General features: G+C 37.4%; 1 protein-coding gene across 3 annotated transcripts in view; it reads right to left on the reverse strand.

Moving 5' to 3' along the window:
• Nucleotides 1-1,474: 1,474 nt before the first annotated feature.
• The window catches only part of LOC131167333 (uncharacterized), an 80,692-nt gene continuing 56,245 nt past the window's right edge, over nt 1,475-25,921 (reverse strand). For 2 of the 3 annotated variants that reach the window (XM_058126100.1, XM_058126102.1), the window contains exons 17-18: nt 2,463-2,539; nt 1,475-2,339 (exon numbers count right to left, since the gene is read on the reverse strand). In XM_058126100.1, coding sequence (XP_057982083.1) covers nt 1,943-2,339; nt 2,463-2,539 — 474 coding nt within the window. In that variant the 3' untranslated portion in view covers nt 1,475-1,942. The remainder of the gene's footprint in view (nt 2,340-2,462; nt 2,540-25,921) is intronic. The other variant, XM_058126101.1, reaches the window with a different exon arrangement.

The following is a 25,921-nucleotide window of genomic DNA, read 5'->3' on the forward strand; positions in this document are numbered from 1 at the left end:
TTTTGAGATAATTATAGATAGTTATAAGAGTTTTTTAAAATATTATAAGTAATTATAAGGATAAATTCGACATAATTATAAGAGTATTTTATGAGAATTATGAGTAGTTAAAAGAGTATTTTGAAATAATCATTTGTAGTTATAGAGATAAATTTGACATTTTTGAAATATGACACCAAATAGGGGAATTTCCCTTATAATGGTATAGATAGAAGAGACATGCATGTAGCCGTCCCAAAAGTATAAATTTTTTACTTAGAGAAAATTCTTCTCAAATTATCCAAAAGATTAGGAGGAATGCATTTCTCAAATATTAGTTGGTGGATATATGTAATGTGTGTGCAAGTATGCCTTTATGTGTTTTCTTGTGAAATTAATTGAAATTTTAAATTTTTTTATACCATAATTAAGAATTTTAACGTCTTCAACATTTACACAATATTTTGTTGTGGAATGTTGGGTAGTTATTTTTCAAAATATGATCAAGTAATAGTAATCCTTTTTACTGAATTTCCAATCATTACATTGATATTTTAAAGATGCTAATAATTGGATACCAAAGAAAAAATATTTTAAATTATAAGGAGCTATGAATTATCATATATATAAAAGTCGTATTTTGGTTGGCTAATGCTTATATAAAATTATTTTTAAGAAATTTTTTTTAAAAAAAAAGTGGACACCAAAGAGCAAAATTACATATTACATGTTGAATTATTTAAGAATGCAAGATAATCCCAAGATTTAAATACTTAAAACTTAAGAGCTGTTTGACACAATTTCTATTTTTTTTCTACACAATGGACAAACATATTGTTAAGATGTGTATTTGTATTTCAATTTTTTTATTTCTATTGTCGCTTTTCTAACTGTTTTTAAAAAAAATCATAGAATCGTTTTTATAATCTTTTACCTTATTACTCTAATAATCAAAATTAACTTTGGATGAAGTTGCTCATTTATACATAGTATTAGAATTTTGAATAAAAGCGGTATTATAATTATAATATCCAAAAGTAAAAATAATAATATAATTTAGTCTATAAATATTTTTTGTTAATTTTTCATTGTTTTGCACAATGAAGCTATCTTTGTTGCATTAAAAAGCAAATTATAAAATATAATTATTAAGCAAAAATTATTATAATATTTTAATTCATTATTTTAATCACACTCTTAGTTGTTAAGACAAAATGAGCATTTGTTCAATCAAAATTTTAACTTATGTAACATGAGAAAAATCTTCATTCTTAGGAAATAGTTTATTTATAACATTATTTATTTTACCAAAAAGAGTTAAATTGCTATGATGGTGGCAATTGTTTTCATTTTTTGAAAAAATTCATCAGCCAAAGCAAAATACAAATCATAAGTAGCACGAAAAAACAAAATTTACGAAGATATGCATTTTTTTTTTTTTTTATAATATAAAGAGAACATTAGGGATATGGACAGGCAGACAGAACATACATACTAATGGAACCAAAGACCATTTTTTTTTTTTAATTTAAAAAAATTACACAAAAAAAAAATACATTAATATTATAAAGATGCAAAAATGGGCAATTAAAAATCCCCAGAATTCAACAGCGCCAGTCCATTGTACAAAGCTCTAGCAAAATTGACAGCAGTTGCTCCTCCCAACAATGTACCCTCTCCCAGAATAGCATACAGAAAAACTGAGGAATACTGTCCATGTAGTCTGCAACAGAGACTAAAATGCATTGCACCCAATTTTTCAGAACTGCAGGTCTCAGAAAAGGGATACTTTACCTTCATCAAAATCGGGTGCCCAAGATCCTTCCCAAAGAGAACTGAACGGGCAGTTTTCAACTTTCCCCGAGGGTAACGAACGTTGGCTTGCTATAAAAATTTCCTGATATTATACCCAGCTCTTGCCATGTTCCCCGAAAACAACTGAATTTTACTCGTGCTTATCTATTCATTTATTTGCTTTCTTCTGTTTCCTCCCCAGCTTCTTATGCTTGTGCAACTTTGAAGCAGTAGGAGGCTCGTGAAATGCAGACCCAACTTTTTTCCCCAGCCTTTTCTGATCCATCTTTCTCTTTCTTTTTCTCGGTGCTTCGCTAAAACCCCTTCTTCTGTTCTTTTTAACATTTCCTTGCTGCAGAACCTTCTTGGGGTTCTCATTATTAGAATGGATAGCATTACTAACTGATTTCATACTAGTACCACCACCAGTAGGCGTATGAGGCTTATTTGTGCTAGTAGATTTGGCATTTTTACCTCTTTCATTCTTCCTCCTTTTAGAAACCACTGAACCATTTTCCTCAGTTGAATAGCGGAATTCCTTGTGCGTCCTCTTCCGCTGTGGCTGCCTGAAGGAAATGCATGGCTGACATGTGTAAGAAAATTTGATCTAAATGAACTTAGATGAGATAAAATACTGGTTAATTGTTGGATGAAATGAACTATAGTTTAGTTGTATGAAGTGATCAGACCCCTTGGGAGATGAATCCACAAATTTTGGTTCTTTATTAGTGGCAGCACCTTCCTTTGACAGCTTGCCACGACGGCTCTGCAACAAAAAGTAGCCAGAGTGTAAGACTTACTGAATAAAAAAATTGAAGTCCAGGCAAGCAGAAAACGAAATAACTCTTCAATACCATCGCTCATGGTCCCAGCAGGGGGAAAGGAGAGGCAGGGTGAAAAAGATGAAGATAGGAGGAGGAGGTGCAGAAGAAGAAGAGAGATGCAATTTAATATAAAACAAGTTGAATTCTTTCTCGACTACATAAGTATCTAAAAGCAACAAATAAGAACATAGCACTAACAAAAATAAGAATTCACAGAAGCTCCTTTTTCTAGCCAGAAATTTTCCATCTGTATCTTTGAACTTTAGGGCCCAAACATTAAGAGTATTTGTTTGAAGTGAGAACTGAAAATAGCACTACTCTTTACAGTCAGTCCCCTCAATCGCATATGGAATGTCAATTGTTGTCTCTAAAAGTTCTTGAGGCTCAAAACAATCATTATAAAGATAGAAAAAGAAATTTATTAAGAAAGAACAACGTACAAAGCAGACAAAAAATCCTTAAAAAACATAAAAGAAACAAAAGAAACTACTACAAGAGAAATCCAAAACTGTCAAAAGAGCCAGCCTATTGAATTGCATATCAGTAAAAGTCGTATTGCCAAAACATCTTGTAGTGAAAGCCCACATTGATACTAAAAATGCGAGCCGGTCCCACATCAAATAACAGCAAAATAGAACACCACAATAAAATGCAGACATTTTTATGCCATCAAAAACCTCTGAAATCAACCATGTCAAAAGGGTCCAAAGAAGGAGGGCATACCCAACACCCCCTACAAACAAAAAAGCTTGTTCCATAAACACCAAGCTACATGGCAGTGCAAGAATAAATGAGAATTATCCTCATTGCTACCAATAAATGCAACCATGGATTAAATAGCAATTGCAGCCGTTATGTAACAGCATTACATAATGGTTTTTCGTGTCCCTACTATTAGACTTTGTTAAATTGGTGGGAAGAAAATTCACAACAATACAGGCCATTACGGACGGCTATCGTTGCATAATGGCCGCTGCAGCTTTTAAGTAACCGCTACATGACTATTGCAACCAAAAAAAAAAAAATTTCGCTTTTTGTTTTTGTTTTTTTCTTCTCTCTTTTATAAATCATTCTCAATAAGCTATGTGAAGAGAGGGGAGAATATTATAATGAGGACGATGCTGATACAAAAATTATTTATTTTTATTACAAAAGATGCATGAATTAAGAAAATGATATGAAAACCTTTTTTGTTTAAAAGAGTATTTATTTTGATAATATTAATAATTCAATATATTTTTTCTATAGTTTTTAACTTCAATCTCCTTCTCTTTTCTAGTTTTTTTTATGGTGTTCAAGTTGTTAGTAAGTACTTACAATATGTAATCATTATAATTTTAAAGTTTAGTTATAATAATACAATGAGGGCGGGCCTTGTTTCAACGGTAAGGCTGTTTTTTTTTTTTTTTTCTGATTGGTTGGTTGCAGGTTCTACTCCAAGGAAACAGCTTCTCTGGATAATGTAACTTCTATAATATGAATTTTATAATGTATTTTGTTTTGTTAATTAATTTATCACACACATGATTAATGAAGAAGTTTCTATTGTAACGGCTTCAAAAAAAATGTAATACTAACTCCAAAATGCACTAAAACTCTTTTTAAGAAAGATTGAGAGCTTAAAACATGTAAATGAAATAGAATACATGAGATTGTGTGTGCTTGGAAGAAATTCACAATTGTTACATCCACTTTCTATTATGTAGCATCTACACCTCCTGCTTTCTGCCACACCTCCCGCTTTCTGCTACTATTTAATACATATATTTGGAGATAAAACCATGTGCAGATCATTGACTTGTTTGTGTTAACTCTTATCAAGAATAGCAATCCATACAAAAGCCTTTACTTTTGAAGGAACTTTTAGCTCTCCATGATCTATTGGCAACAGGAAAAGAATGAAAAAATTTAGATGAGCAAAGAATAGTTTGCAAGAGAAAACACTTAAATTATCCAAACACTAGATCCTAGCATCCGACGATAATAACAAAAAGAATCCAACCACCCCAGAGAGTGGAAAGCTCCTTTACCTCCCTATCAATAAGATCATGATGAAATTGAAAAATCCCAAGAAATAGTGAGATGAAAAAAAGGAAGGAAAAGCAATTGAGAGCAAACATCTCCAATTGCAATATCCTTCCAAAAATTCAACCCCATACCCATCTCCCATATTATATTTGATACACGGAAATAATAAAAAAGTAACAAGTGAGATGAAACTCTATGGACTAACACGCGAAACTCAAAACCATAATATTGACATCCCAACAAAGCAGATTTACTTTTAATAAACCTAGGCCAATAAGCGGAAACTTCTGTAACCAAATTACCTGCAAAAGCAATGCTTTTAGACACCACATTACCAAGACCCAGCCCCCCTTCTCCCTATACCTACCAACTCCCGGATCACTAGGTGATCCCTCCTCTCACCCACTCTTGACCAAAAAAAAATCCCACGTAATCCTCTCAAGCCTACGAGCTAGTCTCATCGAAATCTTATGCAAGGAAATACAAAATGATCGAAGAAAGAATTGCTTAAATTAAAGTAATGTGGCCCCCTTAGAAGAAGAGCACACCCTAGGACCCATTTTTTTTTTCCTAATTCACTTTAGGGTTTAATGACCTAGGGCTGCAAATGAACCAAGCCACTCACGAGTGGCTCAAAAGCTTGGCTTCATAAGAGCTTGTTTAGGCGCTTTCATTATATAAATGAGTGATTCCCAAGCCCAATTTTGTTGCTCATCTAATAATCAAGTTGAACCTGAACATTAACTAACTCAACTCGTTTCAGCTCATGAGCGACATGGTCATAAGCTCAATTCGGGCTCATCTAATAACCTTGGATTAAGCTCATTTATGGGCTAGTTTAATAAGGTTGCATTAGGCTCGATAGAATGTAATGGGCGTAAAAGTAGAGACGGTTAGGGTCTGGGATTATTTAACTCAAACTCCATAATTTGAATTTAGTGTAAGGCCAATGACAAAGGCAAATAGGCTAGCTTGGTGGGGGCAAAAAAGGTCCAAGGCAACATTGATAAGAGCCCTTCTCACCGCGCGAAAGGTCCAAAAGAACCAAACTATTCATGAGCATCTTGGTAGCTCAGCTCGGTAAGGGCTTGTGAGCTCATTCATTTGTATGACAAACAAGTTTGAGCAAGTATATTAAAGCTTAGCTTTAACTTGAATTCGATTAAAAATTTACTAAATAAGCTTAAACAACTTGGGTTTGACTAAGAATTTACTAAACAAGCTTGAACATGGCAAAGGCACAAAGCTCGTCTTGGCTTGGTTCCTTTGCAGCCTTAGTGATCACTGGATCCCAAAACCTAGTAGATCGAGATTTCCTACAAAAGGGACTCATAAATAGGACAAGGTTTATGACAAAATCACACCCTAGAAGCACAACCAACCTAGAAGTCACATTAGGACTCAAATTAGTAGCAACAATCTTAAGCCTTTAAACTAAGTCAAAGATTGCAGAAAAGTGAGAATATTACAAAAAGAGCTCCTATCATCCAACAAGAAAAAGAATCATATCAATAGCAAACTATAGATGAAACACAAGTATGTTATCTCTACCAGCCCTGGACAAAACCCCAATCAATAGACCTCTCAATCATAGACTCAACAAATTAGCAACCAAAATAAACAGAAAAGGAGATAAAAGGATCCTCTCGCTTCACAACCCTAGAGGTTGAAAATTAAATCTTAGGTTTGTCAGTCAGATTATCAAGTCATAATGAGCCTATCCATTTATGGCATGATTCTTGTATTATACCTGTAACTGCATGTAATTAGCTGCAGCCATGTAATTAGCTACAGCCATGAAATGAGCTGTTGCCATGTAACTGTCATGTAATTAGCTACCATGTAATTAGCTCAAACGTTGCTATATAATGAGAAGAACCCTCACAAAGAAGGGATTCAATACAATTGATATGGTATCAGAGCCTAAAAATTGAATTAGGTTTTCTGGGTCATTTCTTTCGTGATTGTGAGGGTTGTTGAGTCACCTTAGGCAATTTTCTTTGGTTTCGGGAATCTCTGGGCATTAGAGGTTCATTGTGGTGTGAGTTTTGTGGGTATCGGTAGTGTCTGGGCATCATTGTGGTGCTGCCAAGACATTCTTGGGAGAATTTTGTGGTCAGTAGTTTCTGGGCATAATTCTAGTGTTGTAGAGACATTCTGATGTGAGTTTGTGGCTGTCTAAGAGACCTGGAGGCTGTCGGCTTGATTTGGGGTGGCTGGTTGTGCTGGACAAATTGTATTGCACACACGGTTGCTTCTCTTTCTAGGGCAGGTAATTGTTTTAGGATTGTTTTCTTTGTGTTGGGTTGTTTGGGCTTTGCTGGCCTGGTTGGACTGGTTTTGACTTGCTTCTAGTGTATTAAGCAAGAGGGGTTATTTTAAGTCAATTGTTTTTGGGTTGTATTGGGCTTTGTGGGTTGGGTTGCTTTGTGCTTTGCTGGTTGGTGTTTTTCGCATTTTTTGTCTTGTCTTTATTGTTGTGTTACAGGCATCATGACTAGCAACTCAGATTCTTGTGGTGTGCGCTTCATGGGTAAAAATTATGGTGCTTGGGAATTTCAATTCCGCGTATTTGTTATGGGGCCATATTGATGGTAGTGACCCGGCTCCAACTGAGCTTCCTAATTTGGCTCAGTGGAAGGTTAAAGATGCTAGAGTAATTTCATGGATCTTAGAATCTGTTGATCCTCAAATTGTCCTATATCTGAGGCTATACAAGACTGCTAAAAGTATGTGGGAATTTTTGAAGAAAGTTTATAATCAGGCCAACACAGCCCGACATTTTCAGTTGAATATGAGATTGCCAATTACACTCAGGGCTATCTCTCCATTCAAGATTATTTTTTTAGGTTTCAAAACTTATGGGGTGAATTTGCTGACATGGTTTATGCTAAGGTGTCAGCTGCATCTCTCTCTACAGTTCAGGAAGTTCATGAACAGAGCAAGAGAGATAAGTTTTTGATGAAATTATGGCCTGAATTTGAGGCAACTTTCTCTAATATGATGAACTGTGATCCTTCTCCTTCATTGGACGTGTGTTTTGGAGAATTAATTCAGGAGCAGTGTCTTGCAACACAAGTCATTTTTCAGCAAGATAAAATGACATCTAATGTCGTTGCGTATGCAGCTCATGGGAAAGTCAATGGTAGGGATATGCGGAAGGTTCAATGCTTCAATTGCAGGGAGTATGGGCTCATTGCTACTTACTGTTCAAAAAAATCTTGCAAATACAGCAAGAAGCCAAGCCATATTATCAAAGAAAGTTATATTCGTCCCCAGAACCGTCAAGCTCATGACTATCAAGCTGCAGTTGGTCCTTCTTCTTTTGTTGGTTCTTCTACAGCTAGTGATCAATCTATCCTTACTCCAAAGATGGTTCAACAGATGATTATGTTAGCCTTTTCTGCCTTAGGGCTCCATGGTAATGGTATTGCTGCATCTCAATCTTGGTTTGTTGATTCTGCTGCATCCAATTATATAACTAGATTGTTCGACACTCTTTGTAGTGTTCGCCCTTATCATGGTTCGTCCCAAATTCAGATAGCTAATGGGAGTCATTTAGCTATTGATGAAGTTGGGAATATTAATTCTTCTTTCAAAGATGTTTATGTATCTCCTGAACTTTCTACTAGTCTTATCGCAGTTGGCCAGTTAGTTGATAATAACTGTGATGTTCATTTCTCCCGTGATGGTTGTCTTAAGTAGGATTAGGTGTCCGGGAAGATACACACGAAGGGGCCTAATGTTGGCAAAAATTTTCCATTGCACTTTTCCATTACTAGTTTATCTTTGGCTTGTATGACAGTTAATTCTCAGAGTGAAATATGGCACAAACGTTTGGGTCATCCGAACTCTGGTGTTTTGTCTCATATGTTAAGTTCTAGTTTGTTAGGCAATAAAGAACATGTTTCTAAAGCTTTGTCATTTGATTGTTCGGTATGCAAACTTGGAAAAAGTAAAACTCTTTCATTTCCTTCTCATGGTAGTCGTGCTGCAAAATGCTTTGATATTGTGCATAGTGATGTTTGGGGTATTTCTCCTCTAATTTCTCATGCTCGATACAAATATTTTTTGACATTCATTGATGATTTCAGTCAATATACTTGGGTCTATTTTTCTCTGTCCAAATCTCAGGTCTTGTCTGTTTTTTCAGATCTTTGTAGCATATATTGAGACCTAATTTTCTATAGGTATTAAGATTTTGCGGTCTGATTCTAGTGAGGAATACATGTCCCACGAGTTTCATGATTTCTTACACCACAAAGGCATTGTGTCTTAACGCTTCTATTCTAATACCCCACGGCAAAATGGGGTGGCTGAATGTAAGAACCGACATCTATTGGACGTTGTTCGCACCTTATTGCTCAAGTCTTTTGTTCCTTCTAAATTTTGGGTTGAGGCATTATCTACCGCAATTTACTTAATTAATAGACTACCCTCTCAGGTCTTGAATTTTGATTCTCCTTTTTTATCAAAGAATGTCCTATTTGTCCCTAGAACCGTCAAGCTCATGCCTATCAAGCTGCACTACCATGTAATTAGCTGCTGCCATGTAATTAGCTCAAACGTTGCTATATAATGAGAAGAACCCTCACAAAGAAGGGATTCAAAACAATTAATAAGGTTGACCATCAATAACCACAGAAAAGGAAGTAGAAGAAAGACATTGCCTAATCCAGCCCCTCTATTGTAGCCAAAATTTGTACGGGAGAATTTGGATCAATCACGATTTCGATCGCTGCCAAGAATGAGAGAAAAATGACTTAGACGACCCAGGGTATACTCCAAGGGATCACTCTGATGCCTAAGGGAATTTGGAAGGATTATATGATCGCAACAGTAAAAGAGTGAGTGAGAATGAGATAAGATGCCTTACCTATCAATTGTATTGAATCCCTTCTTTGTGAGGGTTCTTCTCATTATATAGTAACGTTTGAGCTAATTACATGGCAGTTACAGCTATAATACAAGAATCATGCCATAAATAGATAGGCTACTTATAGGCTCATTATGGCTTAATATAATTTGACTAACATTCCCCCTCAAATTGATGCGGGTCAATCAAGAAGCATCAATTTGCCCACGAGAAACTGATTGCGCAGACGAGTCATGACTTTCGTAAAGATGTCAGCAATCAGGAGGTTAGTGGTAATGTGAGGAAGAGAAATGACATGAGTGTCCAGTGCTTCCTGAATAGAGAGACAATCGACCTCAATATGCTTCGTGCGCCCATGATAAACGGGATTAACAGCAATTGAATAGAACTAGTGTTATCAGCATGGAGAGGAGTGGGATCAGGCTTAGAGAAACCTAGCTCAACAAGAAGCCCACGAAGCCAACTAATCTCAAAACAAGCAGCTGACATCACACAGTATTTAGATTCAGTTGAAGATATCGAAACACGAGCCTGCTTTTTACTCTTCTAAGAAATCAAAGAATCTCTAAGGAAGAGGCACCAGCCCATGACAGAATGGTGAGTATCAGGACAACCAACCCAATCAGCATCACTATAAGCAATGAGATGAATAGGAGAGCCAGTAGGAAAGAACAATCCTCGGCTAGGGGACCCCCAAAGATATTGAATGATACGACGAACGGCAGCTAAGTGTAAATGGTGTGGAGTCCACATAAATTGGCTAACCTGCTGGACAACAAAGGAAATATCAGGTCGAGTAATAGTCAAATAGTTCAAGCTACCCACCAGCTGACGATACACAGTAGGATCAGAAAGAAGATCTCCCTCCTCACGACGATACTTCGTGTTAACTTCTAGAGGAGCATCCGTAGAAGAAGTATCCTGAAGACTAGCCAAAGTAATTAAATCCTGTGTATGCTTATGTTGATTTAGAAAGATGCTCAAATGAGTAGTGTGGACTTCCAATCCCAAGAAGTACGTAAGAGGGCCAAGATCCTTCATATGAAAAGAGGCGTGAAGATGTTGTTGCAGACGATCAATCAAAGCAGAATCGGTCCCGGTGATAACAATATCATCAACATAAACTTGAAGAAGAACAATACCAGCAAATGTCTTGCAAAAGAACAAAGAAGGGTCATATTGGCTTTGCTGAAAGGAAAACTGAAGCAAGGTAGTTCGAAACTTGTCAAACCATGCTCGGGGAGCCTGTTTCAGCCCATAGAGAGATGGCTTCAACTTACATACATCCGAAGAAGAGGAGGAGGAAAAACCAGGTGGGAGGGCCATATAAATTTCCTCTTTGAGGTCACCATGAAGAAATGCATTTTTGACGTACATTTGATGAAGTGGCCAACCTTGTGAAGCAGCAATAGAAATAATTGTACACACTGTAGTCATCTTGGCTACCAAAGCAAAAGTCTACTCATAGTCCACCACATACTCTTGCTTGTTCCCAAGGGCAACCAACCGTGCCTTATACTGGTCCAAAGTTCCATCAGAGCGGAGCTTGATCGAGTAAACCCCTTTAAAACCGATGGCCTTAATATTAGACGGGCAAGGAACCACATCCCATGTAAGATTTTCTTGGAGAGCCCTAAGTTCCTCATCCATCGCTTTGCGCCAACATTCATGTTTAACAGCCTCAGAAAAACATCTAGGAATGGGAATAGAAGTTAAAGTAGCATTAAAACCATACCAATCAAGAGGGTGTGATACTCGTGCAGAGCGTCAACGACCAGGTGCAGGAGCAATGTCAGGCTTAGGAGGCGCAGACGGCATTAGATCGAATGCGGTGAAAGAGTCAAGATTGAGAGAGGGCAAAGTCGGTAGACGCCGAGTATACACAATTCCAGGCTTGAACCGTTCAAGAAGAGGAGGCAATTCATTATAACACGGAAGAACACTAAAGCTCAGGCAAGGGCTCAACATGGGTAGAAAAGTAATATTGATTTTCAAAGAAAACAACAATACAAGAAGTACGAAATTTGTTAGAACCAGGATCATAGCAAACATAGCCTTTGTGAGAAATACTATAACCCATAAAGACACATTTAACAGACAGAGCACAAAGTTTGTGACGTTCATGATAAGGTAAATGAACAAAACAAACACAACCAAAAGCATGCAAATTAAGATAGCTAGGATGCTAATGATGCAAACGAAAAATAAGGAGAATCAAAATTCAAGACCTGAGAAGGAACAAAGGACTTGAGCAATAAGGTGCGAACAACGTCCACTAGATGTCGGTTCTTACATTTAGCCACCCCATTTTGTCGTGGGGTATTAGAACAAGAACGTTAAGACACAATGCCTTTGTGGTGTAAGAAATCATGAAACTCGTGGGACATGTATTCCCCACCAGAATCAGACCACAAAATCTTAATACCTGTAGAAAATTAGGTCTCAATATATGTTACAAAGATCGGAAAAACAGACAAGACCTTAGATTTGGACCCAAAAAAATAGACCCAAGTATATCGACTGAAATCATCAATGAATGTCACAAAATATTTGTATCGAGCATGAGAAATTACAAGAGAAATACCCCAAACATCACTATGCACAATATCAAAGCATTTTGCAGCACGACTACCATGAGAAGGAAATGAAAGAGTTTTACTTTTTCCAAGTTTGCATACCGAACAATCACATGACAAAGCTTTAGAAACATGTTCTTTATTGCCTAACAAACCAGAACTTAACATATGAGACAAAACACCAGAGTTCAGATGACCCAAACGTTTGTGCCATATTTCACTCTGAGAATTAACTGTCATACAAGCCAAAGATAAACTAGGAATGCAAAAGTGCAATTGAAAAAGTCTGCCAACTTTGGGCCACTGCGTGAGTATCTTCCTCGACACCTGATCTTGCACAAGACAACCATCACGGGAGAAATGAACACCACAGTTATTATCAACTAACTGGCAAACTGAGATAAGACTAATAGAAAGATCAGGAGATACATAAACATCTCTGAAAGAAGAATTAATATCCCTGACTTCATCAATAGCTAAATGACTCTCATTAGCTATCTGAATCTGGGATGAACCATGGTAAGGGCGAACACTACAAAGAGTATCAAACAATCTAGTCATAAGATTGGATGCAGCAAAATCAACAAGCCAAGATTGAGATGCAGTAGTACCATTACCTTGGAGCCCTAAGGCAGAAAAGGCTGACATAATCATCTGTTGAACCATCTCCGGAGTAAGGACAGATTGATCACTAGCTGTAGAAGAACCAGCAGAAGAAGAAGGACCAACCGCAGCTTGATAGGCATGAGCTTGACGGTTCTAGGGACGAATAGGACATTCTTTGATAATATGGCCCAACTTATTGCAGTATTTGCAAGATTTCTTTGAACAGTGAGCAACAATGAGCCCATACTCCTTGCAACTGAAGCATTGAACCTTCCTCATATCCCTACCCTTGACTTTCCCATGAGCTGCATACACAACGACATTAGATATCATTTTATCTTGCTGAAAAATGACTTGTGTTGCAAGACGCTGCTCCTTCAAAATTAATTCTCCAAAACACACATCCAATGAAGGAGAAGGATCACGATTCATCAAATTAGCCGTAATTTCATCAAAAACTAATATCTCTTGCTCTATTCATGAACTTCCTGAACTGCAAAAAGAGATGCAGCTAGCACCTTAGCATAAACCATGTCAGCAAATTCACCCCATAAGTTTTGAAACCCAGAAAAATAATCTTGAATGGAGAGATCATCCAGAGTGTAATTGGCAATCTCATATTCCAATTGAAAATGTCGGATTGTGCTGTCCTGATTATAAACTTTCTTCAAAAATTCTCACATACTTTTAGCAGTCTTGTACGGCCTCAAATATAGGACAATCTGAGGATCAATAGATCCTAAGATCCATGACATTACTCTAGCATCTTTGACCTTCCACTGAGCCAAATTAGGAAGCTCAGTTGGAGTCAGGTCACTACCATCAATATGGCCCCATAACTCCTTCCCCATAACAAATACGCGGAATTGAAATTCCCAAGCACCATAATTTTTACCCGTGAAGCACACACCACAAAAATCTGAGTTGCTAGTCATGATGCCTATAACACAACAATAAAAGACAAGGAAAAAAATGCGAAAAACACCAACCAGCAAAGCACAAAGCAACCCAACCCACAAAGCCCAATACAACCCAAAAACAATTGACTTAAAATAACCCCTCTTGCTTAATACACTAGAAGCAGATCAAAACCAGTCCAACCAACAAAGCCCAAACAGCCCAACACAAAGAAGACAAGCCCAAAACAATTACTAGCCCCAGAAAGAGAAGCAACCGTCTGTGCAATACAATCTATCCAACACAACCAACCATCCCAGATCAAGCGGACAGCCTCCAGGTCTCTCAGGCAGCCACAAAATCACACCAAAATGTCTCCACAGCACCATAATTATGCCCAGAAACTACTGACCACAAAATTCTCCCAAGAATGTCTTGGCAGCACCACAATGATGCCCAAACACTACCGATACCCACAAAACTCACACCACAATGAACCTCTAATGCCTAGAGATTCCCGAAACCAAAGAAAACTGCCTAAGGTGACTCAACAACCCTCACAATCACGAAAGAAATTGACCCAAAAAACCTAATTCAAGTTTTAGGCTCTGATACCATATCAATTGTATTGAATCCCTTCTTTGTGAGGGTTCTTCTCATTATATAGCAACGTTTGAGCTAATTACATGGCAGTTACATGGCAACAACTAATTACATGGTAGTTACATGACAGCTAATTACATGGCTGCAGCCAATTACATGGCAGTTACATGGCTGCGGCTAATTACATGGCAGTTATAGCTATAATACAAGAATCATGCCATAAATAGATAGGCTAATTATAGGCTCATTATGGCTTGATATAATCTGACAGACATTACCTTCCTTAGGGGATCATTTTTATAGGCATTCAAGATACCTCCCTGTTGATTTCCCCACTAATAAATTGCAAGAGTTACATTTTGGATATGTTGCTAAGGAGTAAAGATTGGTGTGCTAACCTCTTGCTTTAATTAATGGATGTTACCTCATTTCCATTGATCCCTTGATGTCTTTTCATTTTAGAGTTCTACATAAGCTAATGTTGAATTTAATGTTGGGGTCCATTTTAGGTTATGTCAGTTGTCCCCCTACTCTCGAGTCTTAGAGTTACCTTTGTGGCTCTAGAGTAGATTGCATTTATTAAGTCATTTTATTATCACGAGATTCAGATTAAATCATCATATGGGCATATTTGGGTCTCATGAACGGTGTTCATCAGATGGGTCAATACTTTGTCAAGTAGTGCCCATTTCTTGTTGCCTTATGAGTGGTACTAATCAAATGGACATTTTTTGGGCCTCATGAGAAGTGCTCATCAAATGGGCCAAATTTTTGCCGAGTAATGCTCGCCTCTTATTGCCTCATGAGCAATGCTCATTAGATGACATTTTGGGCCTCATGAGCAATGCTCTTCAGATGTGCCAATTTTTTGCCGAACACTGCCCGTCTACTGTTGCCTCAGAAGGATTCTCATCACATGGACATTTTTGGGTCTCTTGAACGACGCTCATCAGATGGGCCAATTCTATCTGAATCTTGAATTTAGATTCAAGAATTCTTGCAAATCCTCGTTGCTTCAAATTTCTAGCGCCAAAGGATACATATTGTAGTATTTTCAATCGGCTGTCATTGCCTTTTAGTTTCGGCCATTGGTGAGATCTTCTCCTCTCTTGTTATTTCTTTTCTTATTACTATTATTAATTTTTTTTTTCAATAATTGGTTAGTGGATATTTTGTGTTTATGAATTGTATGCTTAATATATGCATTTTTATTTTTTCCATTTGCAAATCATGGAGTATACAAAATTTTTCAAAAAGTACTTTCGCATTTTTATTTTTTTTCATTTTAGTCTAGCTTGGATTTACACCCAAAATTGTAAGCTTTAGATTTTTTTAAATGCATTGTGTTGTTTGTGTGGTTTCTACTGGTTCTAGGGTGTGATTTAGAAAATTGTATATGCGAAATAAATTTGCATAAGAAAAAAAAAAAATCAAACGTGTACTTCGCCTATGTAACAAAAGTTATTTTTGTACACACAACCAGTCCCAAGCCCAAATAAAAAAACAAGGTTGTGTTTGGTAGCTGACAGCCAGTGTAAAACTTTGTCAGATCTTATTATCATGAATTCTTACCAAATTCACTTAGGTCAAGGGAATGGACTGAGTTAGTATAGAAGAAAGAGGGCTAATAAGTTAGCACAATAAATTAAAATAGATTATCAACTTGAAATATAGGTATTCTTATGGGCATAAGTATGGAAATAGTAGAAATAATATTTAGAAAAAAAAAAAAGATAATTTAATCTACCTTCTAGAGATGAAATGGATAGGAGAGAAAGCTAGAGAAATTGAAAAATCAAGTTTTAAACTTTGGTACACTATAAAAGAGATACATAAAAGCGGGATGAGAATTCTTGTAGACAAAGACCTAAAAGATAGCGTAGTAGATGTTAAAAGAATAGGGATAGGATTACTAGAATCAAGATAGCTCTAGGCCTAGAAACAGTAAACGCCATAGTATGCTCCCCAAATAGGGTTAGAAGAGAATCTTAAAAGACAATTTTGGGAAGATATGGATAGTACTTTACAAGGAATATCAACGTCCCAAAAAATATTCATAGGATCTTATTTAAATGGACACATTGGAAAGGATAATATAGGCTATAAGAGGATATATGAGGTCGGTTACACAACTTTATATTTTTTTCATGTCCTGTGATTTGGTTATATTGGATACTTGCTTTATAAAAGAGAAGAACACTTAATAACTTTCAAGAGTGGGGGTAATAAAAGTCAAATAGATTTCATTTCTTCTCAACTAGGAACGAGGATTGTTTATCTTGTAAGGATTATAAAGTTATCTCATGTGAAAGTTTGACCACACAACATAGATTCCTAGTATTAGATACACTTTAAAAAATGGAAGAAAAAAAGTAACATAAATCAACACAAAAAGATTAGATGGTCGAGCTTAAAGGGAGATAATATAGTAAAATTCAAAGACAAAATGATTAAAGAGTGTGACTAGATTGTAGGGGATAAGACAGATGCAAATACTATTTGAAATAAAAGTGACTAATTCTATTGTAAGGATTGCAAAAAAGGTTTTAAGTGAGTCCAAAGGAAGATACTCAGGTACTAAAGAAAGTTGGTGGTGGGATCAAGAAGTCCAAGAAGTCGTTAAGACAAAAAGAATTTGGTACAAAATATGGCAAAATTGTAGAAAAATAGAAAATTTTGAAAAATATAAAGAGGCGAGAAAAAATGCAAAAAATAAACAATTAGTGAAGCTAAACATAGAGCTTATGATACTCTATATAATTATATACTAGATTAGATACAAAAGAAGGAGAAAAAGACATTTATAAACTTGCTAGAGTTAGATAAAGAAAATGCAAACATTTACATGATGTAAAATGTATGAAGTACGAGAATGATAATGTCTTAACTAGAGAAGAAGACAAAAAAGAGAGGTAGGGAAGATAATTTAGTAAGTTGTTTAATGAAAATCAAAATGAAAGATTGAACTTGGAAGTGAAAAATGAGAAGACTAAAAATATGAGATTATTCACAAAATTGGAGCTCTTGAAGTTAAGATGGCATTAAAAAAATGAAAAGCAGGAAATCTATAAGATTAAATAAAATACCGATTGAAGTTTGCAAATGTTTAGCGGATGAACAAATATTTGGTTAACTAATCCATTCATCATTATTACCAAAATCAAGAAAATGCTAGAAGAATGGAGGAAAAGTACGTTAGTACCTTTATACAAAAACAAAGGTGATATTCAAAACTATAATAACTATCATAAAATTAAGATTATGAGACATGATAAAATTATGGGAAAGGGTAATTGAATGTTAAATAAGACTAGAAACAAAAATTTCAGAAAATCAATTTGGTTTTTTGTCTAGAAGACCAACAACATAAACTATTTATCTTTTAAGAAGCTCAATGAATAATTTTAAGAAAAAGAAAAGGGACTTGTATATGATTTTATTGACCTAGAGAAAGCTTATGATAAAGTACCTAGGGAAGTTCTTTGGAGGGTTTTAGAAAAAAGAAAGGGGTTTAAAGTAGATATACTGACATGTATGATAAAGTAGTGACTAGCATTAGAACTATAGGAGGGGAATCTAGAGGTTTTTCAATTACAATAGGCATACATCAAGGTTCTACTTTGAGTCCTTATCTTTTTATTTTAGTGATTAATGAAGTTACTAAGAATATTCAAAATGAGAACCCTCAGTGTATGTTGTTTGCAGATGATACTGTGTTGATTGATGATAGTTGGAGCAGGATGGAATCTAAACTAGAACTTTGGAGAGCAACATTTGAGTCTAAAAGATTTAGGATAAGTAGGAATAAGAAAGAATATATGAAATGCAATTTCAATAACATAAGGAGTAGTCGTGGAGAGAAGATTAAACTTGATAATCAAGAGATTAATAGCAGTAATACATTTAAATATCTTGGATTTATTATGCAAATGGAAGGGTAATTGAAGAAGACGTAGTAAATAGAATTAAAACAGGTGGGTAAAATGGAGGAGTGTGTCAGATGTGTTGTGTGATTCTCGAATACCCTTAAAAGGAAAGTTTTATAAGATGACTATAGGGTCGGCTATTCTTTAGGGTTCAAAATGTTGGGCAACTAAGAAACACCATGTACAAAAAATGAAAGTTGCTGAAATGAGAACTTTAAGGTGGATAAGTGGTATAACATTAAAAGATAAAAGTAAAAAATGAGCATATAAGCAATAATTTAGGCATAGCATCGATTGAAGACAAGATAAGGGAGGAACGACTTAGACGATTTGGGCATTTGAAAAGCAAGCCTAGTAGAGAACTTATGAGGAGTGAATTAGTTATTATTTCTGACATGGAAAGGGATACAGGTAGGCCTAAAATAACTTGGAATAAGATAGTAAGGAACGATTTAATATCCCTTAATCTAATAGGGGAAAATGCTCTCGATTGGATGAATTGGAGGAAAAGGATTCATGTAGCCTACGCCGCCTAGCAAGACTAAAGGTTTGTTGTTGTTTTAGTGCCCGTCTCTTGTGGCCTTATGAGCGATGTTCATCAAATGGACCAATTTTTTGTTGACCAGTGTCTGTCTCTTGCTGCCTCATGAGCAGTGTCTATCAAATAGACATTTTTGGGCCTTATGCGGTGCTCATCAGATGGACCAATTTTTTGCTAAGCAGTGTCCGAATCTTGTTGCCTCATGAGCGGTGCTCATCAAATGGTCATCTTTGGGTCTTATGAGCGGTGCTCATCAGATGAACCAATGTTTTTCAAACAGTGCTAGTCTCTTGTTGCCTCATGGATGGTGCTTATCAGATAGGTCAACTTTTTGCCAAGCAATACTTGTCTCTTGTTGTCTCATGAGTGGCGCTTATCAAACAGGCATTTTTGGTTTCATAAGCAGTGCTCATCAAATTGGCCAATTTTTTACATAGTGTCCATCTCTTGTTGCTTCATCAGCGGTGTTCATTAGATGAGCATTTTTGGGCCTCATCAGCAATGTTCATTCAAAGGACCAATTTTTTTCCTAAACAATGCTCGTCTCTTGTTGCATCATAAGTGGTGCTTATCATATGGGCATTTTTTGGGCCTCATAAGTGCTACTCATTTGATGGGAATTTTTAGGCCTCTAAGCGGTGCTCACTAGATGAGCCAATTTTTTTCCGACCAGTATCCATCTCTTGTTGCCTCGTAGCAATGCTCATTAGATGGGCATTTTTGGGTCTCATAAGCGATGCTCATCAAATAGGCCAAATTCGTTGCCAAGCAGTGCCCATTTTCTAAGTAAATTTCCCCAGCATGATTCGCATCTCACAAGGCCTCATTGTCCGTGCCACCTCTTTTCTCCTAAAAATAATCCCTCCCCATCTCTTAATCTTCACATTTAGAAGGGAATTCTTTGCCAGAGGTATGTTTCCTTACTCCTCTTTCAATGATTTCATCAGCGTCTCTAGTATGTTTTCTTTTCAAAACTGATTTGCTTCTTTTTGTGGTGATAACCTACTCCACGTTGATATATTTCTAGGCTCGTGCCATTAGCTCTCCCATATTGGCCAAGGTTTCTTCCCTATGGAATTCAGGAAGTCACAAGGTTGTATAGCCATTGTCAAGGCGGCTACTGTTACTCCATGGTCCAAATTTTTGATCTCCAGAGTTGTATTGATAAAACGGTGCATGAACTTTTTCAATGTCTCTTCCTCTCCTTGAATAAGGGCTTATCAGGTGGGCCAAAATCTTCTCCATTTTTTGGCTGCTGACAAAATACCCCACAAATTGCTACTCCATCTCAAAGAAAGACCCAACAAGTCAGGCTTCAATGTCCAGTGCCATGCTCTAGCATTCCCCTTCAGGGTTGCCGCAAATGCTTGACACATAATATCATTAGGTGCACCTTGCAATTGGCTTTTTCTACTTCGTTTGATCTAAAATTTCCAAGGGAGCTTCATATGGTGCCATCGCCATACCCTTAGGAGTTGTTTCTGCTTGAACAACTCTTAGGTCATGTTCTATAGGATTCTTTTTCTGTTGCAAGATCATGCTAAACATGTCCTCCACCCTCCTTGGAAGGCTATAAATTGGTCCAAAAGGCATAATTTACGGCAAATTATCTAGTAGTGGGGTATGAACTGACTTGGATGATCAATCCCCGACAAGTAGTCCAAACTAGGAATTGCGTGATGCAGCCATGATTGAGTTTTAGAAAGAAATTCTTCCAAGTTTCCCATAAATTGCGTTAACTATTGTAGCCAATATTTGTATGGGAGAATTTGGATCAATCAAGACTTCAATCACTTGCCAAGGATGAGAGAAAAATGGCACGGAGGACCCGAAAGTGCACTCCAGGAATCACTATGATACCTAACTCAAGGAATTTGGAACGATTATATAATCGCAACAGTAAAGCAATGAGTGAGATGAGATGAGATGCCTTACCTTCCTTAAGGGGTCCATTTTATAGGCATTCGAAATACCTCTCCTGTTGATTCCCCTAATTAGCTACAAGGACAATATCCAAAATATAACTACCTACAACAAAGACTAGCTAAGAACTATAAATGGAGTTCCCTATCACTTCTATAGCCCTTAATCCTATGAGCAAGAACATTCGCATTTAGCAATGATCTAAAAACATCCATAGTCAAGCTAATAGGCCTAAAATCACTAGTTGAATTCATGCTCTTCGAGCCACACCATCGTATCAAAATTCCTAACACACCTTTAATAACCCCCCCCCAAAAAAAAAACCACATCCAACAATTTTGGAAAAAAGAGGGAAAAAAAGAAAGTTATATAAGACCCATCCAGGCTTGGACTTTTCTCCCTATCCACACTAAAAACAAACCACTTAATCTCCTCCTCAAAAGGTCTCTCCAACCAAACTGACATATCATCATAAACAAGACACCGATCCAACCCTTCAATTATAAGCCAAAAAGAGTGCTCCATCTTGTACAAATTTCCAAAGTGATAATTTCTTCTGAACATTGGATTCACACTTATTAATCAACTCCTCCTATGTCTACCTTCAACCAATCTCTGAAAGAAATTAAATCCCTCTCCTTACCCCCACTTAAATATAATCTTATGCCTCCAGCTCATTTCCTCTAAGAACAAAGCCTCAAAGTCATTGTTAAAAAAAATTGTCCTATAAGCTAAGCCCTCCAAAATGTTACCCAACTCTTCCAAATGGTTAATATTCTCCAATCTCCTTTGAAATACTAGCCTTCTTAATCCTCACTTCACCAAAGACTTCCTTATTCTAGCTTTTTGAACCTACCTTGAGATCTTGCAATTTCTTCATAAATCTAAACCCCTCTCAACCCTCACTAAATCTATTACCACAAGAATCCTCATGAAAGATAAAGAAGGATCGGAAAGCCATGTACATTTAAATCAAAGTGGAGTGGGCCCCACTAAACACTAGAAGAGCCCAAGATAAAAGGAAAATGATCCAAAATTGTACTAACAAAAATCTCTTGAGAAATACTACGGAAAGCATCCTCCCACCAAGTACAACACAAAAAATCTATCCAACTCACTAGCCACGTCACCCCCACTGACAAAGTAAATAAAGCATTAGACGAAGGAAAACCCAGAAGACAGACCCTTTAAACTTTAATAAAGTATCAAGCATTCTAGAACTGAACCAGGATGCTCCTAATTTCTTAACCAAAAATACAACAACATTAAAATTTCCATCTAGCACTAACTTGGGCGAGAAAAAGCCAAAAACACAAAAAAGAGCTCTTCTGAAACAAAGACCTCAACCCACACATAGAAGGATTGTACACTAAAGAAATCCGCCGTGGACCCTTACCAAGAAACTATAAACAAACCAAGAGAGTAGAGAACCGGGATGATTGTTTACCCTAAAAGCGACCTGCTAACTCATGCCACAAGTTAGCCCAGAAGAAGGAAGGCATTCCCAACCCTTGAAGAGCACACCCCAAATACTCTTAAAGAAGCACCTATCAACTTCATGGCATTTAGTTTCTTGTGATAACACATTAGAATAATACCCTGCGCTTAATAGTAATTTCAAGACCCTTTAGATTCCAACCAAGAGTCTTCCTAAACAAAAGAGTAAAAGACTGCCCTCTTACCTCTAACCTTCTTTCCCTTATAATTAATAGACAAATTTAGCTTTTTCTATTCCCTTTCAACTCTTATTTTCCTCTTATAAGACCTAGGAGGAGACACCTTCACTCTAATCTCTTGACTAAACACATCCACTCATTTGAGCCCCAACCCCACTTAGGGGTCTTGTTTGTCTCTCTCACCCTTTAGTGGAACTAACAATGCCTAATTAAAAAAACCCCTCTTTCAGCTCTTCACATTGCAATTGATAGAGCTCTGTAATATTGCTAATTCACGTCCTCCTTTCTTTGTTTTTCTTTTAGCACCATCCAAGCGCACTTCATTCCTCCAGGATCAACCATCCACAATCTCATAGCATCCAGAAGATATTGAGCATCAACATTTGTGTGCTAACCTCTTTCATAGAGAGAGGTAACATCCCATCCCTAAATGGAATACTCACAGCCAAGTCTACACCCAATCCCCCATCCTAAAAAATAGATACATCCTCCAAACCTTCAAGTGGAGGAGGCACATAAGAAATATCACCAAGTGCATCAAAAGAGTAAAGCATGATCAAATTGTTCACGAATCTCATTCAGCTATAGACCACTGTCACATGCAAAATCACTATCATACCCACTGTCCTTTCCCTAAATATCACTCCATTTCTTTTCATTCTCAAAACGATTTCTTCCTTTATCCTTATTTAAGTTAGACTTAGAGCAGTTATTAGACTCGTTGACATAAAATTTCCAGCACCATTTCTTTCTAAAAATTTCCTCACCTGCATTTTTCGTTCATACAATTATTGACAAGAAAACTTTTTGCACATATCTCCTCCTTCCTCACTGATCGACACTTTTACACCTTCACATCCACAGCCATATTACCTTCTCTACTATCCTTGCTTTCCTAAATAATCACCATCTCAGGGCACAAACCATTGCCAAAACTCTCCTCATTCTGACCTCCTACTGGTTGGAGCTTCTGCTCCACCTGATCTTTTCTCCCTTTAGCATCTTCAACACAGAGCTCTCTTAACAATCTGTCCCCCCAGGAAAATCACTAGCGCTACCTCCTCCTTTGTATGTAGAAGATGCCTTCCCACCATTTGAACCATAAAGAGAGCAGCACTGCCCCTTGCGCTGATCCCTTAGGCCTTGGATCTGACAAAAAAAAACTTATTGTGCCTCTCTATCTCTGCAACTTGAACCTAGAATCACCCTGACCCTTACTGGAATGTCGATCAAATCCATCTGCTATTGCAACTGCATTCTCGGCTCTATGAGCAACATTCAGAATATGGTCCTGCCCTTTTGAGTGGCCCAAATGGGAAGAAAATGAGCCCTCCTTGCTGTCCAAAGGTTGACCCAGGCACAAACCAGTATCAGGCTGAAGATGGGACCGTTCATGTGACTGGCCCACGTTAGAAAACTATAAGAAAAGATACTGTTTATTCAACATCAAGCAGCACAGCTCACCTCACCCAATCTTCATTGCCTCATCCTCCCAAGAGAAACAATAGTTGCCTCTTCAACCCTCACATCCCCTACCATAACCCTAGCTGCCTTATCTATGGGAATCCTCATCTTTGGACAAGAATTCATGGCTTCCAGTGATGAATACCCAAGCTCCTTCATTCGCATCACTACTGCAACGTGCTCAAATCCGATTTTTCCCGCCCAACGCAAACTAGCTACATGGAAAATCACCTTGTTTACCTCCTTTGCCTGTGCCATTCCTCTGTACCAACACCACTTGTCTCCATAATCAACGAACATGCTGAATTCCTTCACCTTCATCTTTGCCACCGGCACCAGGTTGGAGATCCCTAGCCAACTCACATAATTCATTCACAAATCTTCGCCACCCTTGAACCACAAGGAATGAACACCGAGAACATTTCACTTTCCAACCCAGCCATAACTCCAGAAACATCCTCATGTTTGTTAAATGAACCGGAAATCAAAACCTCAAGCCACCTAGGTAAATGCCTCAAAAACCCTTTTCCAACCAACCAAAGATCAACAACCCATCCAAAACCATTTTGCAGCAACAGTAGGAAGGATTACCCACCAATTACAAGATCGACTGCATTCGAGAACAAGAAGATTAGGACTCTTCCCCACTTTGTCCAATCTCCAAGTCGGAGGTGTTCCCTTCTTTCATCTTCCACTGTTGCCATAGCACACTCCTGCATGAAAGACAAAAGGAAGAAAGAAGATGGGAAGTCTTTTGTGTGTGAGAGAGAGTGTATATCTATCCCATTGCGAAAGAACTTAGTCCAAGTTTCTTAGACTTACCTAAAACTGATGCTCATTCTAATCATCCATTTTCTTGGCTGATCAATGAGAAGCCCTTCATCTTCCACAAACAAACTGCCCGCACCACCTTCAAAACTATCCCCCTCATACCCTGCAACTTCAATGGCCTTCTTCTGAACAGCCCAATGAAGCCTGTAATGACAAGAAGGATTTATAACTGAAAAATGAAAGCTTGAACTATCCTTCTGCCTTCAAATTGGATTTCGAGTAAACATCGTCTTCAAAACCTTCACACAAACCATCCTTCAGAACCCATATCACAGACCCAAGACCTTGCATCATTCCTTTGTTATGCCCCAGTTCTCAAGTAAGTACATCTGCACTTTGTTCCCGAGCAAAATCAGATGCCAACAAATTCAGTAATGCCAATAAACCACCCCCAAGATTTCAGACATGCAGCGTCCTGGATGGAATCTGACATTCTTACCCAAGCCTTCTCAGCCCAAAATCCACTTTATGAGTTTGATTGACCCCCAGCACAGGATCAACCCCATAAGCTTCCTGTTATGAATCAGGAGCAGGGACAACTTATTTGGCACAAATTCGCATCCTCACAGGTAAGAAAAGGAACTTGACTCGCATCGAGCAATTGGATCCACCTGCTTGGGTTCTTATCCTTTAAATTAGGCCTGGAAAGATTTGCATTTTAACAGAACATTTGCAATACCTACACTGCAAGTTCTGAGGCCAAATATCCTTTGGCCCACTATCGTAAGAGCCAAAGCCATAAGAACATTAGTGTCCAACCCTGATGACACTCCCTGAGACTCTGATCACACTGGCTATGCCCCAATCACAATCCTTCATATGTTTTCATACCCACAATTCCTGCAACACAGCACCGGTCCTCCCCTCAGCAGGCTCTTGTCCCTGAAACTGGAAACCTCCTTCAGGGTCAGCACTAGCTTCCACCACCCAGAAGCATCTACAATTCTAGGAAGCCAATAGATTGGTTCCATCCCTTTTCTCTGATTTTTCTAGGCACAAAAAATTATCCAATTTGATCGCAAGCAACTTCATGTGTGTGAAACATCCTACCAAGAGCAAACCCCCAGAACCCTACTCCAATCCAGAAGGTCCAGAACAAAATGAGACCATTCAATGCAGTACCCACTGAAGTTCTCCATCAGTCAACAACCAGAAAGACATGCATTTACCAATGAATTCAGATATATGAGTAGCCACTTTATTCAAGCTATAAAAATGGAACACCCTATCTTGCCAGTGAAGACGCATGGTCATTTGCTGCTGGTGAAGTGAGTGGAGAAGAAAGAGGATGATTTCGTCTCACCAGTTTTCAAAAAAGTTAAATTGCTTTGCAGGGTCTAGTCCACCAATGATAAAAACCTCCATAACAATTTAAAT

Source organism: Malania oleifera, chromosome 11 (assembly GCF_029873635.1).
Source record: "Malania oleifera isolate guangnan ecotype guangnan chromosome 11, ASM2987363v1, whole genome shotgun sequence".
NCBI classification, from domain to species: Eukaryota; Viridiplantae; Streptophyta; class Magnoliopsida; order Santalales; family Ximeniaceae; genus Malania; species Malania oleifera.